Source organism: Calliphora vicina, chromosome 1 (assembly GCF_958450345.1).
Source record: "Calliphora vicina chromosome 1, idCalVici1.1, whole genome shotgun sequence".
In the NCBI taxonomy this organism is placed as follows: Eukaryota; Metazoa; Arthropoda; class Insecta; order Diptera; family Calliphoridae; genus Calliphora; species Calliphora vicina.
Genome location: NC_088780.1, coordinates 35,720,271 through 35,744,543, shown reverse-complemented (window position 1 = coordinate 35,744,543; position 24,273 = coordinate 35,720,271). Strand labels below are relative to the sequence as shown.

At 30.6% G+C, this 24,273-nt stretch overlaps 1 protein-coding gene across 3 annotated transcripts in view; it reads left to right on the top strand.

The window, feature by feature from the left end:
• The window catches only part of cno (canoe), a 188,322-nt gene that overhangs the window by 75,880 nt on the left and 88,169 nt on the right, over positions 1 to 24,273 (top strand). For all 3 annotated transcript variants that reach the window (XM_065508390.1, XM_065508382.1, XM_065508398.1), the window contains exons 2-6: positions 9,982 to 10,234; positions 10,321 to 10,429; positions 10,541 to 10,734; positions 10,802 to 11,278; positions 11,345 to 11,426. In XM_065508390.1, the coding sequence (XP_065364462.1) occupies positions 10,115 to 10,234; positions 10,321 to 10,429; positions 10,541 to 10,734; positions 10,802 to 11,278; positions 11,345 to 11,426 (982 nt within the window). In that variant the 5' untranslated portion in view covers positions 9,982 to 10,114. The remainder of the gene's footprint in view (positions 1 to 9,981; positions 10,235 to 10,320; positions 10,430 to 10,540; positions 10,735 to 10,801; positions 11,279 to 11,344; positions 11,427 to 24,273) is intronic.

Below are 24,273 nucleotides of genomic sequence, written 5' to 3'. Positions count from 1 at the left end.
GTACATAAATACTGGTTACTTAAATAATGATTAATGGTTATTCGAGTACTTGAAAAGGTATAAATAATTAAGCTGGATTAGAAAAAATATATTATTATGATTATTTAAGGATTAATTGAAAAATAATTAAACGCTGTACAGTGGTTTAGAATCATTTTGTTTTGGTAATAATTTGGTAGCTGCTAAACCATTTGACATACTTTAATGACATAATTTTATACAGTCAAAGCTGAGATATTTATATGGATTGTTCCTCCCAAAAATTGAACGTCTCTGGACTATGTAATTTAGAAACAAAAAATCATCAAAAATTAATCTCTTTTAGTTCAAGAGATATTTAAGTTGATAAAATTTTAGAAAAACCAGAGAAAAGTTTCATTAAATTATCCGGTCCTTATAAAAAGTTACGCGCATCAAAATTTGTAACATATAAAATAATTTACAAATTTAGTTTTTTTCCACAGGCTCTTGACATTGTTACGTTTTTACCTTTTAAAAACGATGATTTATTTCGTTTAAATAAACCGGATACTTGTGATTGCAAATAAAAGCATTTTTAGTAGTTTAAAAATTGTAACAACTCTGTATTTATTGAAATTTACACAATAACAGTTTAAATAAGTCACTTTGTAATTTTATACAAATACACGTTTATTGATTAACGATAATACACACACTTAATTTACACTTTATAATGTACAAGACAGTGCCTATGACAAAACTGACCTAGGACTGCAACCTCAGCGCCATCTTCCATCTAGTTGCTTCTAGATTTAGTAGATCTTAACGGAAGAAACTAGAATGTTGGAATTCTAGAGCTTTTAGTAGCTTCTATGTTAATGTTGCAGCATACTTACAAACAATGATCAATTCAAAGCTTTTATTCAATATTGTATGTTCCACAGATATGTTAATAATGTCCACACTTATGTTAACTGCTATTAATCGAGGTTGTCCTGGTTTTTTCCTCACATCTCAGCCATTTGTGGACCGATTTTGCTGATTTTAAATAGGAAACTTCTCGAAAGCATGTCTGACAGAATTATTGAAGATTTGGATCCCGAAGATATCTGGGGTCTTCAGAAAATTGATTTCAACAGACGGACAGACATACATACAGACGGACATGGCTTAATCGACTCGCTATCTATAAGGATCCAGAATATATATATACTTTATAGGGTCGGAAAATTATATTGTGGAAATTACAAACGGAATGACAAACTTATATATACCATTCTCACGAAGGTGAAGGGTATAAAAATTGAATAGATTGGAAACAACATTATTTTAAGAAAATTGCTTAGAATCGAAACAACTTCATGTTGAGAAAATTGCTTAGATTCGAAGCAACTTTCTGTTAAGGAAATTTCTTACGCCCAGTCTATACCTGATACATTTTTATCATGATAAACTTCAAAATGGTTGTCAAGATAAAAAATTATTCGGTATAGACCCCATTTATTAGCATTATTGCTTCGTTATGACAAAATTGTTAGTGCTTTTGCTCAGACAACATTGTCTTGACAACAAACGTCATTCGAAGCAACTGCCTTGCTTGTAAAGAACATTTTTTCGATTCGAATCAGCTTTCTTATGGGTCGATTATGGATGCTCAGACAACTTTGTCTTGACAACAAACGTCATTAATTGTTATGATAAATATTTGTCAAGTATAGACAGGGGATTAAAATCTTAGCAACTTTCCGTTAAGAAAATTCCTTAGATTCTAATTAACTTTATAGTAAGAAAATTGCTTAGATTCCAAGCAACTGCCTTGCCTGTAAAGAACATTTTTTCGATTCGAAACATCTTTCTTATGGGTCGATTATGGATGGCAATCGAACTTCAGTTGCGTTGCCAGAGGGCAACCATAAATTTCTGGTTGCCAATTAGCCAACAGAAATGATAGCTGCCAGTTGCCATCTGTAATATCATTTAGGCAACTGACAATGCAACTGAAGTTCGATGGCCATCCATAATAGATCTATCAGATTCGAAGCAACTTTCTTAGATTCCCAATAATTTGTTTATGAATAACATTTCTGTTAGGAAAATTGCTTAAATTTGTATCGGGAAAATGTCTCTTTTCACTAAATTTGCAATCACATATTGCAAAAACGCCTGGCTTATGTCGTCAATGCAGCGCCGAATTTCCTCTTTCAAAGCATCAGTTGTTGTTTGTAATTTGTTCACGTAAACCCAGTCTTTCAAAGGCCCCCAAAGAAAATGGTCCAGCAAAGTTAAATCACAAGAACGAGACGGCCAATTGGTATTGACAAATCGTGAAATTATACGACCGGGAAATTTCTCATTCAACAACTGAATTGATGGGCCGGCTATTTACAGCCGTTTTACTGAAACCAATGATAACTGAAGTCTGCATTAGAAAATTATGGTCAGGCTAGGAACCTGTTTAGGAGTAGAAGCTGCTCGAATTTTACGATGTAATGCAATAAATTTTCTTCATTTTGTTTTTACATTTTCACAATTAAAATTATTTGTTCACGAAATCTTGCATTCCATGAGTAAAATACTAAATAAATGTCAAAGGATGACAGCTCAATTCTTGACATTTCATCATTTGACAGCCAATTTACTTCATAACCTCGAATTTGCACATCCGGCTTAAATGGCTCACAATTCAGTAACTTCGAGTGAAAGTAATGGGGTTTCATGAATGATACAAGGAGAATATGTATTTCGTCGTTCATGATAAATTTCGACCTAAAATCGTCCAAAAATATTCACTAGCAACGCGTCCTTAGTAGCTATTTCAGAAAAAGAGACAGTCATTCACAAAATGTGTAGCCTCATCCAGAAGGGTTACACATTTTTGTATATCTAGTATTTCTTTCAACATTTTCTTATACATTTCTAAAGAGAATATAATCCATGTTATTTTGAGTGGCTCAGCTGGTATTTTAGCTATGGATCTAGGCTTTCGGGATATCTCACACACAGATACCACCTCAAGCCTAGATCCCGGCCATACCTCACCCAATGATGCAGTTTTAAGTAGCAACGCTGAGCGTTCATCTACACAATACATAAGTTTAACGTGACCCTGGGTTCTATTTGAGAACTTTCCAGAACACCCCTTCCAGTTTTTGCTTCACCATATCCCAATTCAATTGAGATATGGATCCGTCATTGGCACTTCGATCGATAACCGCCCTGACGAGGTTGTCTTTGACAATCTCGCTAAAGGACTTGGCTAACGACCTTTGTGTCGCTTTGGGCCTTTTAGGTCCCGGTTGGTGGCTCTTGGCCATTGCATCCTTGGTCCCTTTCCCCTAAAAGGCACCCGAGAAAGCCGCCTTGTCGACTTGGGATTTAGCAGCTTTGGAGGTACTAGGAGAGAAATCCAAAGGTATCTCGCCGCTTAGACCACTACCACCTATTGCCTTGCATTTTTTACAGTCAGCCAACCTGGGTGTACCAGATTGACGTCCTGCGACACCAGTAGCATGCAGACTAGTCTGGCCCGGTGTGATCACCTGACTAGCCTGGGTTGCAGTAGCATTGGGAGACCCTACCAGAGACAGCCAACTCAAGTTAAACTGTCCCCTCCAGCATGGCCAACACGAATCATCACACTTAAGCCTCTACATCGCGTCAAGATGACTACCCATCGTAGAGGAGCAATGAGTAAAACTAGGAAGAATCTAGTTTGGAGAGATGATCGATAAATCATCCTATGATAGCTTATTACAATTTATGATCTAACATGATTTCAAGGCAATTGACCCTGTGGCAAATGTTACCCCTTCCGGTCTATGCAAAATATTTGATTTAAAGTTTGGTGTAGGGTAAATATATCAGTGAACCTAACCGACTATAGCAAGCACTCTTATTGGCATTGTTTTTATACTATTTTTTTTGTGTATTTTGCCTTCTAATCCAATTACCCAATAAAAGACTTTTGACACCAATAAAACAACCAACGAGCCAAAGAGGTTATAGTAAAATTCAACCAAAGTTGAAACGATTTCAATACCAACGCAGAATGGTGTAAATATTTCAACAAAAAAATTATTTTAAGCCGATTATAAACGTCACTTGAACAGAGAAGAGAAGAAAATACAATAAAAAAAGTAAATATTTATTTTTAAACAACAAGCACGTCTTTAACATGTTCCGGTTTAAAATCAAGATGAACAAAAAATATGTTATTCAGAAAATTACAACTCTATTTAGATTTTTGTCAAAATTGATGTAAATAAAACTGCAATTATTTTCTCATTAAATTTAACATAGACACTGTAATTATATAAAGCTTTAAATTATAGGATTTTTTTTTTAAGAATTATTTCATTATATCATAGAACTAAACTCCCCCTTTGAAAGCCCCTTTAAGTTTTAACTATTTCCTTTTATTTCTCTATATTTAATGTATTTTTTGCATTGCTCTTCTTACGGTGTGTTCGTTTTGCTTGACTGAAAATCAACCATGTTTCTGTCGTTGTAACCATTTATTTTAGTTAAAGTTGTCGTCAACATTAGTTAGTTAATTTAACGCATTTTCTTGTTTAAAAACTTGCACACAACCAATAAAAAAAAAGTTTTCTTAAATAAATTCGTACCTTGAGCACCAGCCATACATCCAGCCAGCCAAACAGTCAGCAATCAGCAGACAGATGTTGCAAAGACAACCAAAACGTTAGTTGTCTTGTCTCTAAACAAAATTGCTGTTGACTTTTTGTAACTGACAATAATCAGCAAAGCGTAACCATGTCGTCTTCTTGCCATCTTCCTTCCTCTACAAGACTTTAATTTTAATTTTAAACATTTTACGTTACAAAATTTCCATTATAAAGTTTTCAATGTTGTTTTCTTAAATGTCTTCTTTTAGTTTATTTTCTAGTTAGTTGTAGTTTTCTGAGTTTAACAATTTGTTTAAGAAATTGTTCAAACAATTAACAATTGAAATTTCTTTTTTTTCTTTCTTGACTTTATATTTCTTACTTATGTTTTTTTAACCCTGTTTGGTTTGAACAACTTTATTTTAATATTTTTACTTTAAATTTGTATCTTGTGCATTTTTAAAGTAAACTCAAGCATAGTTCCGCTTTAAAGTTTTTTTTTTAAGAAAGAAATAGAAAAAAGTTCTAAAAACTAAATGATTAATGATTGGTATTTGGCCATAGTTGGCTTTTTACCACACCCTGTGTAAAATTATTATGTAGACTTTTAAAATAGTTTTGCTTTACAAAACTAAATTTACATGACGCTATGTTTTCGAAAAGCATGTGAAAAATGTTAATAATTTTTTGAACTGTAACAAATTTAATTTCTTTAAATTTAAATTAAAATTTATTTTAAATTGCTCTATAAGTGATTCAAAAAAACTGAGTGTCTAAAACAGTGATCGGCACTCATAGCTACAAGGGGCACAACTTTATCGTTAAATTTTACACGAAGGTTCTACAAATTATCAAAAAATAAATTAGATCACCATCCATCAGATTACGACAGAGAAGGAAAGTGTGTAACAAGTTAGTAAAATCCATGATTCATGTTCTCTTTCTGTCGACTATTGGTCTAAAACCATCCTGCAGACCATGTAACTTAATGAAAAATATAATTGCAGTCTACAATATTTTGAATGGCGGATTTAACAATGCCCTAACCTCTAAGTCAAAGACCACTCTTTTGAACCCAACAAAAACTTGGTAAAGACATTAACGTCTGCCTTACATGGAAGTAGTTTAGTAATACCTAGCTAGAAAGTTCCATGTATCCCATTTATATATAGAATATGACATCGTGACCATGTCGCTGATACGATTGATACAATTTTAAAAGACTCTGCCGCACACATCCTGCTGGAATTGAGCGATGGTATAGATTAGGCACAAAGTATACAGACATGATAATTTATACGTTTCAAAAAATACAACATCAGCTTCCTAGGGCAGCTATCCTGGAAATAGAAAGATATCGGCACCTAATTTATTGTGAGTTAAAGTAAACCGTTTTACATTTCATGCAGCAAAAATGTAAACAGTAAAAACGAGAGAAATATAAAAATTATTTATCTTCTTATACAGAGCTACTTTGTGGATTAGGGTTGTGACTTCAGAAAACCTCAATAAATAGTCTAGAGGGTCATTTCGCACGATCTTGGTGATAGATTCACGTCACCTTCGCAGAATTTCCATTGTGGCGTAGGTTTTCATTGAATTTTCATCAGTATACCGTTAGCCTAATATGCCCCCCAAACAGTAACTTTTTATCTGGGGAACATCGTGCGGCATCTTTCCAAAAATTCGCCTCCATCCAAAAATTCACCTCAACGTTAAAAATGTGCAACGCGCTCCACTTTTGCAGTAATAAACGCTCATTTTTATACTAAAGTTTTTAAATTTGGACGTTGTTGTTGATGTAGCAGCTAAAACTGTGCAATTTTCTAAGCTGGGACATGGAGGCCAAGAAATTGTGCTTCTTCAAATGGGTTGGTCCATAGGACTAAGTGCAGTAGGATTGCCTTGGCAGTTGAATATGTGGGTGTATCATGGGGACCCTGACCACAAACTGGGCATAAATTGGGTGGTGGTCGACCTTCAAGTGCGGTATCCTGCATCCGCGGTATTGATGTCGTGTCTATGAATGTCGTACGAATTCCGATTCGGCGCATACCTTTCTATGTTCTCCTCTTATAGTTCTTCCTTCCTGACATGCTTCGGGGGAGGTTCCAGCTATGTGATAAAGCTAGGATGACTCCTCCGGTGATATCCCAGGAGGACCTGTTTCAACAACATGACGTTGTTTTCCTATACTTGGAGAACATATGGTTCCACTGGGAGAACCTTCGTTTCCGCGTGTAGATGGTGTTCCGAGTCAATCTTGTAGCATATGAAAGTCCTTAAGGCAGCATTTTGACAGCTTTGAATATTTTTCCACTGGGTATTACTCAACGAAGATGGAAGTTGGGCAGTATAATGGACCACTGACCAACTTCCATCTTCGCCTTGAACTGAAAAACGAAAAAAGTTTTTCAGAATGGTTTTTAAATACGAGGGGGTTAATAAGTCCACGACTTTTTGAATTTCTCGGCTCTTAACTGAAAGGCTAACACTGCTCCTGTCAACAGGCATCTGTCAGTTGACTCCTGTTAAAATTTTAACAAGCTGCGTTATTAAGTTTGTGTTTGACAGTCATGGATTGCTACCTCGTGACTTGAGGAGAAATTGGAAACTGCTCATTAAGCATAATTTTTTGAGGAAAAAAACCATCACTCTAACCATGCTTGATAAATTCTATGCGAAACTTTGAACCATCAATTTGAATGTTAAAAAAGTGGTTTATTGAATTTCGTTGTGGCCGTAAGATTTCAGGTCTGTAAACCCGAAACAAATTCACGATATGAAGTTGGTCGATCTGAGATTGAAAGTGCGAGAGATTGTGGAAGACATAGGCATCTCGCATGTTTCAGTGTGTTCATTTTAGAATGACCATGAGAATGGTTATGAGAAAGCTTTCCGCAAGATGCCTGCAGCATTTGCTCACAATAGGGTACAGTATCCATGGCAATGAATTAGGCTACGAAATTCACCCTCTTCCGTCCTATTCACCGGATTTAGCCCCGTGTGACAATTTCTTGTTTCCAAACCTGAAGAAATGTCTCTCATTGGAAAGAGATTTGACTCCAACGATGAACTCATCTCACAAAAAATACTAAAGAATTTGTTTTGTTGGAAATGGTTTTATGGAACGAATTGCTGACAGTTTTTTATAGCTGTATTTGGATTTGAATAAGTTCAATTTACTAAATAATTAAAAGCTCTGCCTAAGAATGACTAATGAATGCTATCCGACGATGAGATAAATTCTTCAGCTCTCAATTCGGCTAACTATGACTTATTGACTAAAAGTAGCTAGTGTATGCAGTCCGACGACTCTCAAATTGGACTCTCAATCAGCTAATATTGAATAGCTAACGAATACAATCCAACAATTGGGAATAATAACTATGGATGGAATCCGATCATGCATCGGCTAAATGTATAACGTATGAGCTAAGACTGGCTTTTCGGATTGTGTTAGATCCGAAAAGATAAATGCATCAAAGTTCGGTCGGCTATAAATGTTCAAAGCTAGAGTTCGACTGAAACCGAACCTAATATTCGGCCATAAAATCCCATCCCATACCCATCTTTCTGGCATTACATGGATCCCTAGCCAAAAGAACTGCTCATCTTTTGAGGCCAAGAACGAATCAAGCCAATATCGGATACTCTGTTCCAAAATGAAATGTATCCCAGAGAGAGAGCATTCTGCTTTGATCGGAACATATAATTGTCGGATGATGTAAGGTCTGGATTATAAAGTGGATGTGGCAAAACTTCGCAACCACTTCTTTCTAAATAGATTTTAACAGGTATTGCAACATGTGGCCGAATGTTGTCATGATGGAATATTACATCATTTGCGTTAAGTCCAGGTTCCCTGTGATGATATGGTCAGATTTTATCAGCTCATAATAGATAGGACCTTTATACTCCCACCAAAAGAATTACCTTAACGCCATGGATATTTGGCTTTGGTGTCGATTCGGCTGGTTGCTCGGGCTTCACATACGATCTCTTACGATTCGGATTATGGTAATGGATCCATTTTTCATCGCATTTGGTGCACAAATGATTTTTTTTCTATAGCTTTCAAGCATCATTTCAGACATGCAAAATCGTCTTTCATGGTCTATCGGCTTCAATTCGTATGGTACCCAATTTCCCAGCTTTTGGAAAAATCCTGCTGCACGCAAACGTTTTGAAATTTCTGCTGAAGTAGCCCCCAATGATTTTGCAAGCTCTTGTTGAGTTTGGCAACCATCTTCATGGATTAATGCCTCCTAATCTTGGTCTTCAAACGTTTTGTCAGGCCTTGGGGGATTTTTATCTTACGTATCAAAATCGTCACTTCTGAACCGAGCAAGCCATATCCCGCACGTTGAAACCGATGGAACACATTCACCATAAGCTTTGGTGATCGATCTGTTTGCTTTAGAGTCACTTTTGTTCAAATTAAAGAACTAAAGCAAAACTTCCCGCATATGACGCTTTGTTGGTACAAAATTTGACATTTTCGAATCAAAAAAACTTTGTTATTTACACTTTAGTGTTCAATAACTAATTGAGAATAAATGTCAGATATGTACTTTTCAAAATGTCATATAAGTTATTAAAAACAAAAACCTTTATCAAAAGATACGCTATTTTTAAGTCATACATCCAATAAATTTTAACAATATTCGGTCGGTCTAGTGGCCCATGCAAAAATTTTAAACCAATACGTTTTTATTTAGAAACACATTTCATTTAATTTCCCATAATTTGTCTTTATGATCTTAAACATAATTTATGCTTTTATTTATGTATTTAGATATTTGACTACATTTAAAAAAAACAACAAAATACAAATTTAATTTGTATGCATTATTGAACCATTTCCCTGCAACAAACCATAACGAAAACTCTTTCAATACGACTAAAAAGAAAGCAAACAAAGTTCAATCATAAAATAATATTTGAAAAAAAAAACTGAAATATTGTTTTCCTATGCTATGAATTACTGGAATTTACTCCAGATACAAGTACAAAAAAAATAAACTTTGTTTATTTACTTTGGGAGAGAATTCGAAAAAAATAAAATCAAATTACTAGAAGTCATGCACAACCAGAAAATAAATTTACTTGCCACAGCCACAAGCTGCAAAGCAGTTTTGTTCTTGATGTTAATAATGACGCTGAATATATTGATGCGTGATTATTTCGTTTTTTTTTTTTTAAAGCATCGTTGAAAAGGAAAGAGTATTAAAAAAAAGACGGAAGTTGTTAAAAACAAAATCAAATTACACACACGTCTCTTTTAAAACTAAACTTCGATTGGCTAGTTGTTCATAATTAAAAGAAATTTAAATGAAATGTTCTTTTTTTTGTTCAAATATTTAACCCATATTTTCTTTTTATTCTTTTACAGATTCTATTACAACTATAAAAAACGTCTTTGAATTTTCAATTTACATATAAAAATTTGTTGCAACAAAATCTTTGTTAATGTGTTTCTTCAAGGAGCGAGAAAGCATTAAATAATTAAATATTTTTTTGTTTGCATGGAAAGAATGTCTCATGATACAAACAAAAAAATGTTGGATCGTGAAGCTGTACGTTCTGTTATACAACAATGGAATGCAAATCGTTTAGATTTGTTTGCCCTTTCCGAACCAGATGAGGTATTATTGTTATTACTATAATTTTGTTTTGTTCAAATTTAATGTTTTTTACGTGTTTAACATTTTGTTTCTTAAATTTTCTACAGAATTTACTTTTCCATGGTGTGATGCGTTTTTATTTTCAAGATGCCGGTCAAAAGGTGGCTACCAAATGTATACGTGTTGCATCAGATGCTACTGTTACAGATGTAATTGGTAAGTATCTACATGAAATTTATTTAAATTAAAGAAACAATTTAAAATATTCTCACCTAATAAAGTATTAAAAATAGTTTAAATATTAAAATTTTATTGAATTTTTTCTAGAAACCCTTATTGAAAAATTCCGTCCCGATATGCGTATGCTATCCGTGCCCAATTATGCCTTATATGAAGTACACGCCAATGGCGAAGAAAGACGTTTAAATCCTGATGAGAAACCCTTACTCGTACAATTAAATTGGCACATTGATGACAGAGAAGGCAGATTTCTACTTAAAAATATTGATCAAAAGACCACCGTAAGTGTTGAATTATAAAATCTGTTCTTTCACAAACTAAATTATTTTTTTCAAACAATTTTTTTAGCCCATCGAACAGACCGACATTCATTTCAAAAGAAAACTCTCGAAACGCGAGAAAAAAGAACAGAAAAAGAAAGATAAACTGGCCAAACTCAATACAGACGGCACCAACACCACCATTAATAGTCATACAAATGGTCTCAATGGCTCGAATGGCACGGATACTGAGACACAAGTAGCGGGTAAACTTTATACCGAATTGCCCGAAACCTCCTTTACACGTTCCATTTCAAATCCCGAGGCAGTAATGCGTCGCCGTAGACAACAGAAGCTGGAAAAGAAATTACAACAGTTCCGTTCTCGTGATGGTGGACCCGATACGGGTGGTACTTTAAAGATTTATGGAGAAAGTTTGTGTCAAGATGTGCCTTACAAAACGTTACTGCTGTCAATACGCGATTGCGCCCAGGCGGTGGTGAGGGAAATGTTAACGAAATATGGTTTGGAGAAGGCGGATCCAATGCATTATTGTTTAGTACAGGTTAGCGGAATTGTTGTTGTGTTTGCTTGGAGTTTTATATTAACGGTTTATTATTGTTTTTTGTAGGTTAATAGCGATGGTTCCGAGTATATCTTAGATGATGATGAGTGTCCTTTGTCGATTTTAATGAATCATCCAACATCAAGGGGTAAGTCAAAATTTTTTTATATCTTTGTATTAGTATTAGCTTTAACATTTGTAGAATACGAACGAAATTGATTTTTTCCTTAACGAAATCGTCCTGGTTCTAATAGCTGTCATTATCAGGAACTAACTGAAAGGTTTTTAATGTAATTACTGAAATAACTTACCACCATTAATGGATCGAATGACATGTACTCTGGTTACATGTTAACTTATAGTTATAATGTCGGTTACAATAATTTTTGTATGAAAACTGTCAGTATAACTTTAGATTAAAACATAACCATATATTGTGATAATGGGGGTTAATGTTTTAAATTTGTGCTAAATCCAAACCAGATCGAAATATTCCAGAATTTAATAATATGCGTCCATAAAATCTATCAGCGTTGTCTTAAAATCCAATCATTGTCGGAATCGGTTTTGAAAACAACAAAAAAGATACATTTGAATTTTGAAATCCAATGTAATTTTTTTGTTTAATCGATAAAGAATTTAATTCTAGATCTAATACAAAACCGATAACTTTCGATTTCAGGAGACCAATGTCCTTTATCTGTCGATTTCAGAACCGATTCCGATAATGATTGGATTATATGACAACCCCGTATATTTGGTTAAATCGGATACTAACAGAAATAATTTTAATATAATTAATAATAAACAAGTGAAATGACCTGGTCACCAAACTAACTCTAATATTTATTGAAAAATAAAATGTTGTAAATCATAACGTTGTTTTACGAAAATCGTCCTGAATCTAAATCAATATTCGGTCTAATCGGAAACTAATAGAAATGTTTTCTCCGAAATAATTTAATGTTCTAAATCGAAATCCCGGATTTTTCACAATGAAACAGTTTCGAATCTATTATTATTCCAAAAACTAAATATTCAGTCTAATCCGCAACTAAGTTAAGTTTACTTGAGACATGAGGCTGGTGTTTAAAGAAGAGAGGGAAAGAAAAAGAGGAAAATCGTTCTTATATCCTCTCCTCTCTCATCAACAAACTCAACACTAGAGCAAGTAAATTTGATGTGTGTGAACCAACACTAACCGAACATTTCGTGATTTAATTTTCGAATTTAATTACATTTTTACCTTCATCTTGAACAGAAGGCTGTTTTTGCGGAAACAGTTTTTCTAAAGGATTTTTAAATATTTGAGCTTTTAGAATAATTCCTAATTTAATACTCCAAATTAATTTTAATTGTAAATCTTAATCATTCCATTAAGCAATTCATTACTTTCCATTTATTAATTCATAGGCTTAATTATTTTCATACGTATTGAATTAATTTCTAAAAGAATTCATTATTTATGGAATTAATTTCTTATTGAATCATTAAAATGTTCTTAAATTAAAGTCTATTACAAAATAGCTTAATAAAATGTATGAAATTATTAAATTTTTCTTCAATTCTATTACAAATAGACTTCAGACAATTAAATGATTAAAACCAAAACAAATTTGAACGAATCAATAATATTGCATTTAATTTTGATTAGATTTGAATTAATAATAATTGAATCATTCAAAGGTTGAATGAATTCTGTTTTGAATTAATCACATTCTGAATAATTTCAACAATAAATTCTATATTTAAATAAAAGTCTTTGAATGTAGCGAAATACATTTTAATGTTGGGACTGGTTTTATGGAATGAATTGCTGAATGTTTTTATTCTGAGGAATTTAGTGAATTAAGCTTGATTGTATTATTTCGAAGCAAGTCACCCATTTCAAAATTGCAAAATATTTATCCTTTTTAAAAGTTTCGGTCAAATTTTGTCCGAATATTGTCTTAAACTCAAGCTAATTAATGCAAAACTCTTGCAAAAACTCCTTTATCACCCTTATCGTGGTTGGCGTAAACGTCATACGCCTCTTTAATCTAGTACGAAACAGTCGTAGGCGTAAGACGTTTACGCCAACCACGATAAGTGTGATTACTGTTTGAAATAAATAAATAATCTGACATCGAATATTCCACCAAGCTCTAAAATATACTTTAAACACGAAATTTTTATTCCTGTGACGAACTTCGTATTGAAATAACTTGATATCATTATTATTATTAAAGCAATAATGTCCTAAAATATTGAAGTTTTTATGTACTTCTTAGCTAATCAAGTAAAAGAGTAAAAACAAGCGCCAATTTTCTTTTATTTGAAAACTTATTCAAAGAATTCAATATCTAGAAAATAAGAACATACGTCCCAGGACAGAAGAACATACGTCCCAGGACAGCTCTGTGTTAAGTTTATTACTTCAGATGCAATTTTTATGTTTATAACTTTTAGCACATTTGAATAGTAAATTCTAATTCACTTTCGCTTCTTTGAAAGTTCATCTTTGTTGGATTCTTTAAATTTTAATATTCCTCATCAAATGAAGGGAAATCGAAGTAGGATTTACTCTTCAAAAGTGCAGTAAATCGAATGATTCGATTATATCGATATATATTTTCTATTCAACTGAAAGTCTGTTGACAAAGAAGAATTTCAATTTAAATAAACGAATTTTTTGACAACCCAACTAAAATTTATCAGCCTCAACAGAAAAAATCGGGTATTAAGACTGAATAATTCGATTATCGATAAATTCGGTTAAAACCAAAACTGTTTTCTCTCTGTGACAAAAACAGACAAATGTTTATTTAAAAGAGGTTGAACTGAAAGTCAGTCTTAAGACTGAATTATTCGATTCTGTTATCCACTATGTATTTTCTGTGTGTCAAAAACAGAAACATGTTTCTTTAACCCCCTGTCTATACTTGACAAATATTCATCATAACAATAAATGACATTTGTTGTCAAGACAAAGTTGTCTAAGCAAAAGCACTAACAATATCATAACGAAGCAATAATACTAATAAATGGAGACTATAACATAACTTTTTATCTAGACAACCATTTTGAAGTTTAACAAATTGAAATTTTAAGTTCTTAAAGGAATTATTATGTTAAGCACCTTAATACTCATATTTAGAGAAAATAACGGCAATAATATTGGTTTAAATAGGTTCTGTTCCGAAGCGTATTACGCATTTTTTCTAGATTTAACTTATTCGGACCTGAAATCTTTTAATAAAACAATATAATTTTTTTTAAATTTTGAAGGATTAAATCAATAAGTTTTTGTAGATTACAAATTCTTAAAAAAACGTTGGGCCATCAACTAAAAATATTGTATTGTTAGAATTACTTCATTTTGAAAGATGTCTATGAAATCTTCTTAAACGAAAAACTGATTGGTTTTTGGTTTAAGTATTGAATATTTTGGGTACTTAGGAATTACTGATAACTTTATATTTTTTATAAACAATTCTCGAAATTTTCGAAATTTATCGATAACTTTTTTTTTTTTAGAAATGAATCGATAACTTCATATAGTTTAAAGCTTTATATATCCGATAAAATAATATATATCAACGTTTTTACTTTCTAAACAAAATATATCAATAATGTTTTTTTAATAATTGTTTTTAGAAATCGTTTAAAATTGCAACTTAATCATTTACGTTTAGTAGCTTAAATTTCAATTTATTTAGCTGACTTTTCTTTTGTTGTCTTTAAAGAAATGTAATTAATATGTCTCCCAATTTTTTTCTAACTAATTTAGTATTATTAAAAACAAAATTAAATCATTTAATGTCATAAACAAGCCTCTTCTGTCATTATCTGTCTCCTTTTTAAATTTATTTTAATTTTATTTCAAAATATTTGCTCCCAGACTGCCTCTAACTACTTAAGCATTAAGTATAATTATTCAAATTGAAATTTCTGTACATTATTCGAAAAATAACTTAACTTTTGTCTTGAAACAGCTAAAGAATGCGTAATAACCATAACAATTTAATAAAAAAAATAAACACAATTGCTGTCTCTTTTCTTCTATTAAAACAAGACCAAAGATTCTGACTACCTTTATGCTAAATACTTGTACTAATACTATAAATTACTTTATACCACTTACAATTATCATAAAATGAAAACAAGAAAATTCCTTTATTTTAAACAAAAGTCATGGTCTCAGTAATTTTTTACCTGTGCCACATTATGTTGCCATTACTGCTGCATAATATTAACATGCAATTAGCGTCGTCGTGGCTGTTGATTGTTCAATGTTTTGTCAATAATTATGACTAGACTTAGAGAGCTGAATAATAACGTTACCAAAATGTTAAATACTTGTATTGTATTGAAATGTATTGTATTGTTGGCAAAACTGTTTGTTTCGTAGTAAAAAATATCCTTTTTGATAAAGTAGAGGTTAAAGTAAAGTTTTAGCACATTGTTTTGTTATGTTTTAGTGAGGGTTAGTTATTTGAAATGTATGTTTTATTTATTTTGGTTACTACCAAATAAGTTCAGTTGTCAACTGGAATTTTAGCCAAACACACTACAGTGATTTTGTTTAGAAAATAATATTACAATATGTACTTGGATAAAACATTTAAATAAAATAAAGAATTATTAATTAAGTGCTAAAAACTTGCAATAAGTGAAGAAATTTAAATAAAATTCTTTTAAAAATTTGGAAATTATTTTGGATTTATATAAAAAGACATGCCTACAAAAAATACCAAACAATTTTGTGATAAATTCTGTGAGTTTAAATTGAAATTATTATTAAAACCATAGAGAATAGACATAGAGCGGAAACTCTCCTGTCAAAGACCTAACTCAGTTGTCAGAAACCTAAGTGGTGAGAATGTATTAGTAGAAAAAACTATGGTAAAACAAAAACAACACTCGTATGTGTGATTATTTTGTGTAATTTTTTTGTTTGAGTTTTTTTCTAGTTTCCGCTCTATGTTTCTCTATGATTAAAACCATCTATGTTAAAAAAAACTTAATTTTTTAAATAAACTTTAAGATTAACTTTATTATAAATTGAAATTAAATAAATATAATCAGATAATCAGCCAATAATTGGATTTGCGACATATTTTCTTAGATAAAAAAAGGATTTGCTAAATAAAATGTTTTCGAAATTATTTAAATGTCAGCTCAAACTCTATCAGTGATAAATTCCATGTCCATGAAGATTGTATTATGTAAAGAGATTGGATTTAGAATTTGGCTAAAAGTAAAGAAATAAAATAAATAGATTCCTGGTATTATAAGAAATATAAGAATATGGCAATACTTTTTAAAAATTAGACCTTACATTTCATTTAATAACTTTTCATTCATCAACTCCAAACAACTTAAGGAATGAGATCGAAAAAATCTTAACAATCTTTTTTGTTTGATTGAAATTATTATTACAATTTACCAAAAATATTATTTTTATAGTTCTAATCAATAGTGATGAATTTATGAACCTTTTCTCCGTTTAAAATCTATCTTTTAACAGGAGCCCAATATCTCTCCACTGGCCTTAGATTCAAACAGTTTGGAGGATTTGCCTCTCTTTGTATAAATACCACATTATTGTTGTTATACCATTCAAGATCTTGCTAACCATATTGACAGACAGGATATCAAATCGGGCCAAAAATAAGTGGACACATTAAGAAGTCATATGAATATGTACTCTTTTGTAAACATTCGTTGATGTAAATTTCGGTATTTATAGAGCCCTTTGTAACCAAAAACTTTTTGGGAAAATTTTCTGCCATATCCGTCTGTCTGTCTATCCGTCTGTATGTTGAAATCAACTTTCCGTAGACCCCAAATAAATTACAAACATGATTGATACATCAATATATCGGGAATTATCCCGGCTCGGTTGATATTTAAAATCGAGAAAACAAATTGCGGAGATATAAGAAAAAAACCGGGACAACCTCGATTTTTGGTCTATTTTTGATCTACATATATCTGGATTACTAAGTCATTAATATAGACAATATGGATATCTAATGATATATATTTCAATATAGTAATTTGGACCTACAATGGGTCAAAATCGGGTAAAATATTTTTTAATCCGAATTTTTTTTTTAACAAAAAAATTAGTTTCGCATAAATTAGTTTCACTAATAAATTAAAAAATAAATTTTTTTAAAAAACTAAAAAAAAAATTTTGAAAAAAATTAAAAAAAATCTTTCAAAATTTTGAAAAAAATTTAAATTTTGTTTACTTAAAAATATTTAAAATATGTATTTTAAAGTATAATATGGTGAAGTGAATATAAGATTCGGCACAGCCGGAATATAGCTCTTTTACTTGTTTTTGTATAAAATTTGACTTCAATTTCCTTGCTCTGTCTTTGGCCTCTAAATTTTTAGCAGCGATCCTGTCAGGAAATTTTTAAGCCTTGTATGTTTTTAAACCTGCATAGGCTTTAACTTTTCGTACCAAATAGTCCGAGTACTGAGCTAACCGCACTGCTGTCCTACCGGATGTGTTGGGAGCTCTTTTGAAAATGTCTTCTACCTGAACCAGGTTTTCTATCAACGGACAAGTTCTACCGATACAGTTTAATTACATTGGAATCAGTTTGACGGCGGACCTTTGATTGTTTGGCCAACTTTTTGTAGGAACAAGTTGGGTTTTGTTGAAAATATTTAATAATTTTAGTACGAACTTTTCTCTCGTCACTCATTTTAATCAGATTAACAAGAAATGAACATAATTGACATTAAACATAATAACTGGACATACTTTTCAAAGGTAACTTCGTCAAAAAAAGAAAAATCAAATAATACTTGGGTTAAAAGTTTTAAGGAAAACATGTGTTTAGGTTTTTTCGTTTACACTCATTAGTTCATAAAGTTGTCATCCTTTGTATTGAGAACATTTCAAAATACTTATTAAAAACATTGCTGACAGGAATTGTCATTTTTATTGTTGTGATTCATTATTTTAAATTTTAAATTATAGGGATGAAAAATATTGAACAAGAAAATTAATTTTTGTATGTATATTTACTCCTCTGATTTCAATAATATTTGGTATTTGACTACTTGCTTAACAGTTGGAATATTTTTTTCGTTCTGTGTATTGGAATATTCTCTAAACAGCTGTTTTTCACTTCCATTCAAATATCTTGTCTCACTCACTCTCATCTAAATATCAATCATGTTTACAAAAATTTCTTACGCATGCGCCCTCAACAATGACGTCATACATTTACTTAAAGACAAGACCCCCTTTAAACACATTCCTATTAAATGTAAATATTCCTGCGGGCATATTTCGTCCTTAAGTTCAAATTTTTCGCATACAATTACTTACATGTCATAACAAAACGATGTTACTGGGGCCATTTAACATGCTTTTATTGCAACAATAACAAAATTTTTGTTAACATGATGACATTTAAATAACATTTAAAGCGTTAAATTAAATTGTACAGAGAGACAATATTATTTTATTTTTCGTTCGTTTGTAATTGCAAAGAAAGAGAGTGTAATGTGTAAGTTTTAGAGAGAGAGAGTGAGTAAATGGGACAAAATTAATTTGGTAAATAGGACAATTGAACTTTTAAACTTCAAATTTGATGGCGGCAGGAGAAGATTGTCTTGAATGATGGCATTTAGTATTAAAGAGCTCGTTAAAAGGCAGTGCATATTTGAAAGAAATTTGTTTAATGTAGTTTTGTATATTTTACTTTTGTATTGAAGTAAGTGTAGTCGGTAATATTAATTAAAGTGTATTGGTTTCAAATACATGGTATGAGTTATTTTGAAAATATACTGAACTAAATGCAGTGTGTATAACCTTAATTTTTGACGTTTTATAGAACTTAACGAAACTTAATATTTTAAACTCATAGTTAAGCTTTAAATTACAGTTATTTGTTTATTAAAATCATAAGAAATATCGAAACTTTATTTTCTAATTTAAAGGTATATTATATATATATACAGATATTTTGCTATATTCGTGTAACTTAAGGTAGGGTCATACATGGCAATATTTTCTCAAAAAAGCGTAACCACTTTTTTTAGCACAAATTTGTTTGACGTGTTTACTCTTACAAATGTTTTGTAAGATCAAACAGCATCAAATAAAATAAAACGAAATTTTTTGTTTTGAATCATCCTAAATAAAATAAGTTTTTGAAATAAATAAATTAATTCAAATGTATTTTATTTAGCGGTTACGTATTTTTCGTCAAATATTTGTCATGTGTGACCCTACCTTTAGGCAAGTTTATATTTAAATTTAGATTTATTTTATATTTTTGAGGATTTATAAAACTTAACGAAACTTTATTTTTTAAACTATTGTGAATATTTTTCCATAATTGTGTGAATTATTTAACTTTCTTTTTAATTATATAAAATTTTCATATTTTTGGCCATTTTAAAAACTTAACGAAACTTTAGTTTTTCAATAAAAAAATTTAAATTGATTTTAGTTTCAAACTAATTTACTTTAAGTTTTAGTTTGTTTTATTTTTTAAATTCATTTATTGATATCTTAAGAAATATCGTGTTTTTGGCCATTTTAGAAACTTGACGAAACTTTATTTTCTAAAATAAAGGTATATGCACAGATTTTTTGCTATAATCGTTTAACTTAAAAAATTTGATAATAAAATTTTGATTTATTTTGTATTTTTGAGAATTTATAAAACTTAACGAAACTTTATTTTTTAAACTATTGTGAATTTGTTTCCATAATTGTGTGAATTAGTTAACTTTCTTTTTAATTCTATAAAATTTTCCTATTTTTTTTGCCATTTTAAAAACTTAACTAAACTTTTTTTTCAACCAAAAACATTTAAATGGATTTTAGTTTCAAACTAATTAAATTTAAGTTTTAGTTTGTTTTATTTTTTAAATGCAAAGTACTGACAGTGATATTTTCATGTTAGCTTTTAATTAAACTTACATATATATTTTTTAATATCTTAAGAAATATCGTATTTTCGGCCATTTTAAAAACTTGACGACATTTTTTTTTCTAAAGTAAATGTGTAGACACAGATATTTTGCTATATTCGTTTAACTTAGAAAATTTAATAATAAAATTTTGATTTATTTTGTATTTTTGTCAATTTATTGAACTTAACGAAACTTTATTTTTTAAACTTTTGAGATTTTTTTTTCCATAATTGTGTGAATTATTTAACTTTATTTCAAATTCTATAAAATTTTCACATTTTTGGGGATTTTAAAAACTTAACGAGACTTTTTTTTCAACCAAAAATAAATTTAAGTTTCAAACAAATTAAGTTTTAGTTTGTTATATTTTTTAAATTCAAAGTAATGACATTGATATTTCCATGTTAGCTTTTATTTAAAGTTATCTGTTTATTAATATCTTAAAAAATATCGTGTTTTTGGCCATTTTAAAAACTTGACGAAACTTTATTTTCTAAAATTAAGGTATATGCACAGATTTTTTGCTATATTCCTTTAACTTAGACATGTTTATATTTAAATTTAGATTTATTTTTTATTTTTGTCAATTTATTGAACTTAACGAAACTTTATTTTTTAAACTATTGTGAATTTTTTCCATAATTGTGTGAATTAGTTAACTTTCTTTTGAATTCTATAAAATTTTCATAATTTTGGCCATTTTACAAGCTTAACGAAACTTTAGTTTTTCAATCCAAAATTTTTAAATTGATTTTAGTTATAAAGTAATTAATTTTAAGTTTTAGTTTGAAGTCTTGTGATTTAAAAACCGAAATTTAGTTTTAAAACCATTTAAAATTTTTTTTATTTAAATAAAATGTAAAGCATACTTTGAGGCAGACAAATAAATACCATAAATCTCTATTAAAAATAACATCAAATCTGAATCTTTGGAATTACAACAATTTGTTTTCACAGCCACAATAAATATTTTGACATTTAAATTTGTGTGTGTTTTTGTTTATCTAGTCTTCCCTTTCCTTCACTTCCTTTTTCTTTTATTTAATTTTTTGAGGGTCCTACAATTGTGTATGCCACATTATATGTTAAATAGCCTACTTTAAGGGAAACACTCACACATATAATGTCTGAAAAAAAGGCACCACTACCGCCACAAATACCACATGTTGACTGTGGTTAGTTTGGGTAAAAGGAACGTAAAAAACCATAAAAAAATTTTAGCTTGAATTTTATTTATTTTTTTTTTTGTTCATCTCCACAAAATGAGAGGGAAATGAGAGTGTATCATTGTTGCTGTTGTCGTCATTTTATAAAATAACAACAAGTGTGTTTGCTTTGTCGCGTCTTTTATTAAGTTGTAAAGGACTTTTTGTGGGAATGTGTGTGGTTTTTTTTTTTAAATATATTAAGTTTCTTTTGTAAAAAAATTGTATTTTATTTAAATTACCCACTAAGGCCTTGTTGCTCTGCTATTGTTATTGTAGCTGTAGTAGTGCTTGTTGTGTAAGTTGATAACAAGTGGGTGAGTAAGTTTAAAATAACATTATGGGTATTCAGGCCAACTAAAAAAAGTCAGCTGGATATACTTACTACCAACAAATTTACTAAATTACTAACAATCTGCACTAAATTGTTTAATTTTTATATTTGCCTTAGCCTCTGAATACCCCTTATATACTATAGTACTTTTTACATTTTTATGTTCATTTCCGTTTTACCTTTACTTTTCCCTTTATTGCTTAGCCTGTCATCGTTTGTGTAGGTTTTTGTATGGGAGCGTGTGTGTGTGTGCGGTTAGTTCTTTATGAGATTTCACTTTAAATGCTTGACACTTTAATGTCATTTAATTATCATGTTTGTTAGTCGCCTAGAATGTTAAATACTTTTTTCGTATTTGTTCTCGCAAGAAATTAATTGCTTAAGTAATTGAATTAATGATGGGGTATTTCTTTGTATTCTGTTATATCAAATTAAAGTTTTGTAATAAAAATAATTAAGGATTTTTATACGTTTATTTGTACTGCAATAGAAAAAGGTTAATTAAACAAAATCTATAGAATACTTATGGGCGCTCGCTGTCATGACCCAGATGGTGTACATTGAACTGGGTTAATTTCAACGCACTCAAAAGTCATTGCTGCCTATTAACACACAAACTTCTTGAGATTTCACCACAATCAATTCGTATGGGTAGCGCAACTGTTGGCGTTTCAGATAACCTTATGATTCTAGGTACGAGAATACAGTGTGACGTCCGTTGGAATCGTCATATATTCGATGTTGCGAAAGAAACTTTTAGGTGCTTGGGTTTCTTGAGACGGACATATTTCTCCTCTTCCGCCCTTCTTCGTATATACACTAGCTTCATTCGTCCGAAAATGGAATATAATTCCCACATATGGGCCGAAGCTGTATGGTCAAGTCTACAGCTGCTGGACCGGGCTCAACGAAGAGCAGTTGATCATATAGGTGATGAAACTATTACCCGGTTTATCGATACTTTAGAACATCAGATTGCACAAATTTGCTATAAATTTAAGTATCGACCGCACGACACATTGGGAAAATTCTTTTTTGCTCGAATGTATTCCCGCCGGAATATAATATTTATCAATTCAAGTCAAACGTCAACAAACACTATACCCTTTTTCCCCCTTCCCATAACTTTATTTCCTAACATCAACACAATGCACTACATATTTGAGTGTTGGTTACACAAAAATCCAATCTAGACTACAGGGTCCTCTTAATAGCAACTGCAGATTTATATGACCATCTATCCTGAGCCAAGTCCAGATTAGCTTTGATGTGTAATGCACACATCAGGAATTTGATTACAGCCTGGCTCTAACTATAAATTTGAATATCCCTGCAGGATATGCAATAGTATCTTAGACAATTTTCTGATCATTTGATCGGTGACACTTCCGCGTAGGTGGGAGCCCTTCAATCCTACTAGGAGGCTCTTGGTCCACTCTAGTAACGATTTGGGAACCGAGATTCCAGGGATTATTATTATTAGCGATATTTCCGTACAGCAGTATTTCAATACAAAATATTGACAAGCTGCTAAGTTTAAAATGTTAAACCTATGACCCACCGCGACCTATTTCAGCATTCTACTAATAAAATCTGAATAAAAAGCTTCATATAAAACTTATTTAAACACTAATTGTTTAAATATAAACTTAACCACTTATTCATTATTTTAATTCAACTGCCAGGTTTTTAAATAATCAAAATTAAATAATTAAAGTCCCATTATAAACTACCCTCCCGCAATTTATGCAACTCAAAATTAAACTTCCTAATAATCCTAAATGTATGCTGCATTATCAACGCCATCCATTAATACAAAGCCAAACATTAAATCTCCCTTAAATTTTATAAACTTTCATGACTTAAATAACAAAAGTTAAATTACGCATACTTTTTACACAAAATTTCCAAGTCATTACTCGCATTCTTATAACAGCAGCAATGAGAATTAAAAAAAAAGAAATAAGAAAAATAAAATCATCTTGCTTACTTTAAGAAAATCCTCTAAAAGTAACTTAATGTGATTTTTATGATGAAGCTGTGGTATACACATTTTCCCAATATTTAAAAAAAAATAATATTTTCTATAATTTTTGAGATTCTGCTTTACGCAAAGCCTCTCTAATCTTTATTGTTCATTTACACTTTATTACTTTATTAGCAAATAATCTACTTGCTGAATTGTATGAATTTTTTTTATCAAACATTTTCTTTTTGATGATTTAAAAACACATTAGCTTACAGAGTTATAAAGATTTTCATCATCATTCTTTATTTTTAGGTCATTTACTTTGAATGCCAAACAGGCAGTAAAATAAACAAAGATACAAACAAATTGAAATAGAATAACATATTTTTGGGGGGTTTAAGATAATGTCAGCACAATTTGTGTGTAGTGAGAGAAACTTTTCCATAAATATTGATATATACAGATATATTTAGTAATTTTATGTATAAAATATAGATTTTTCTTCAAAATTTAATAATTTATTTAAAATATTTTAGTTTTACTGCATTGAATT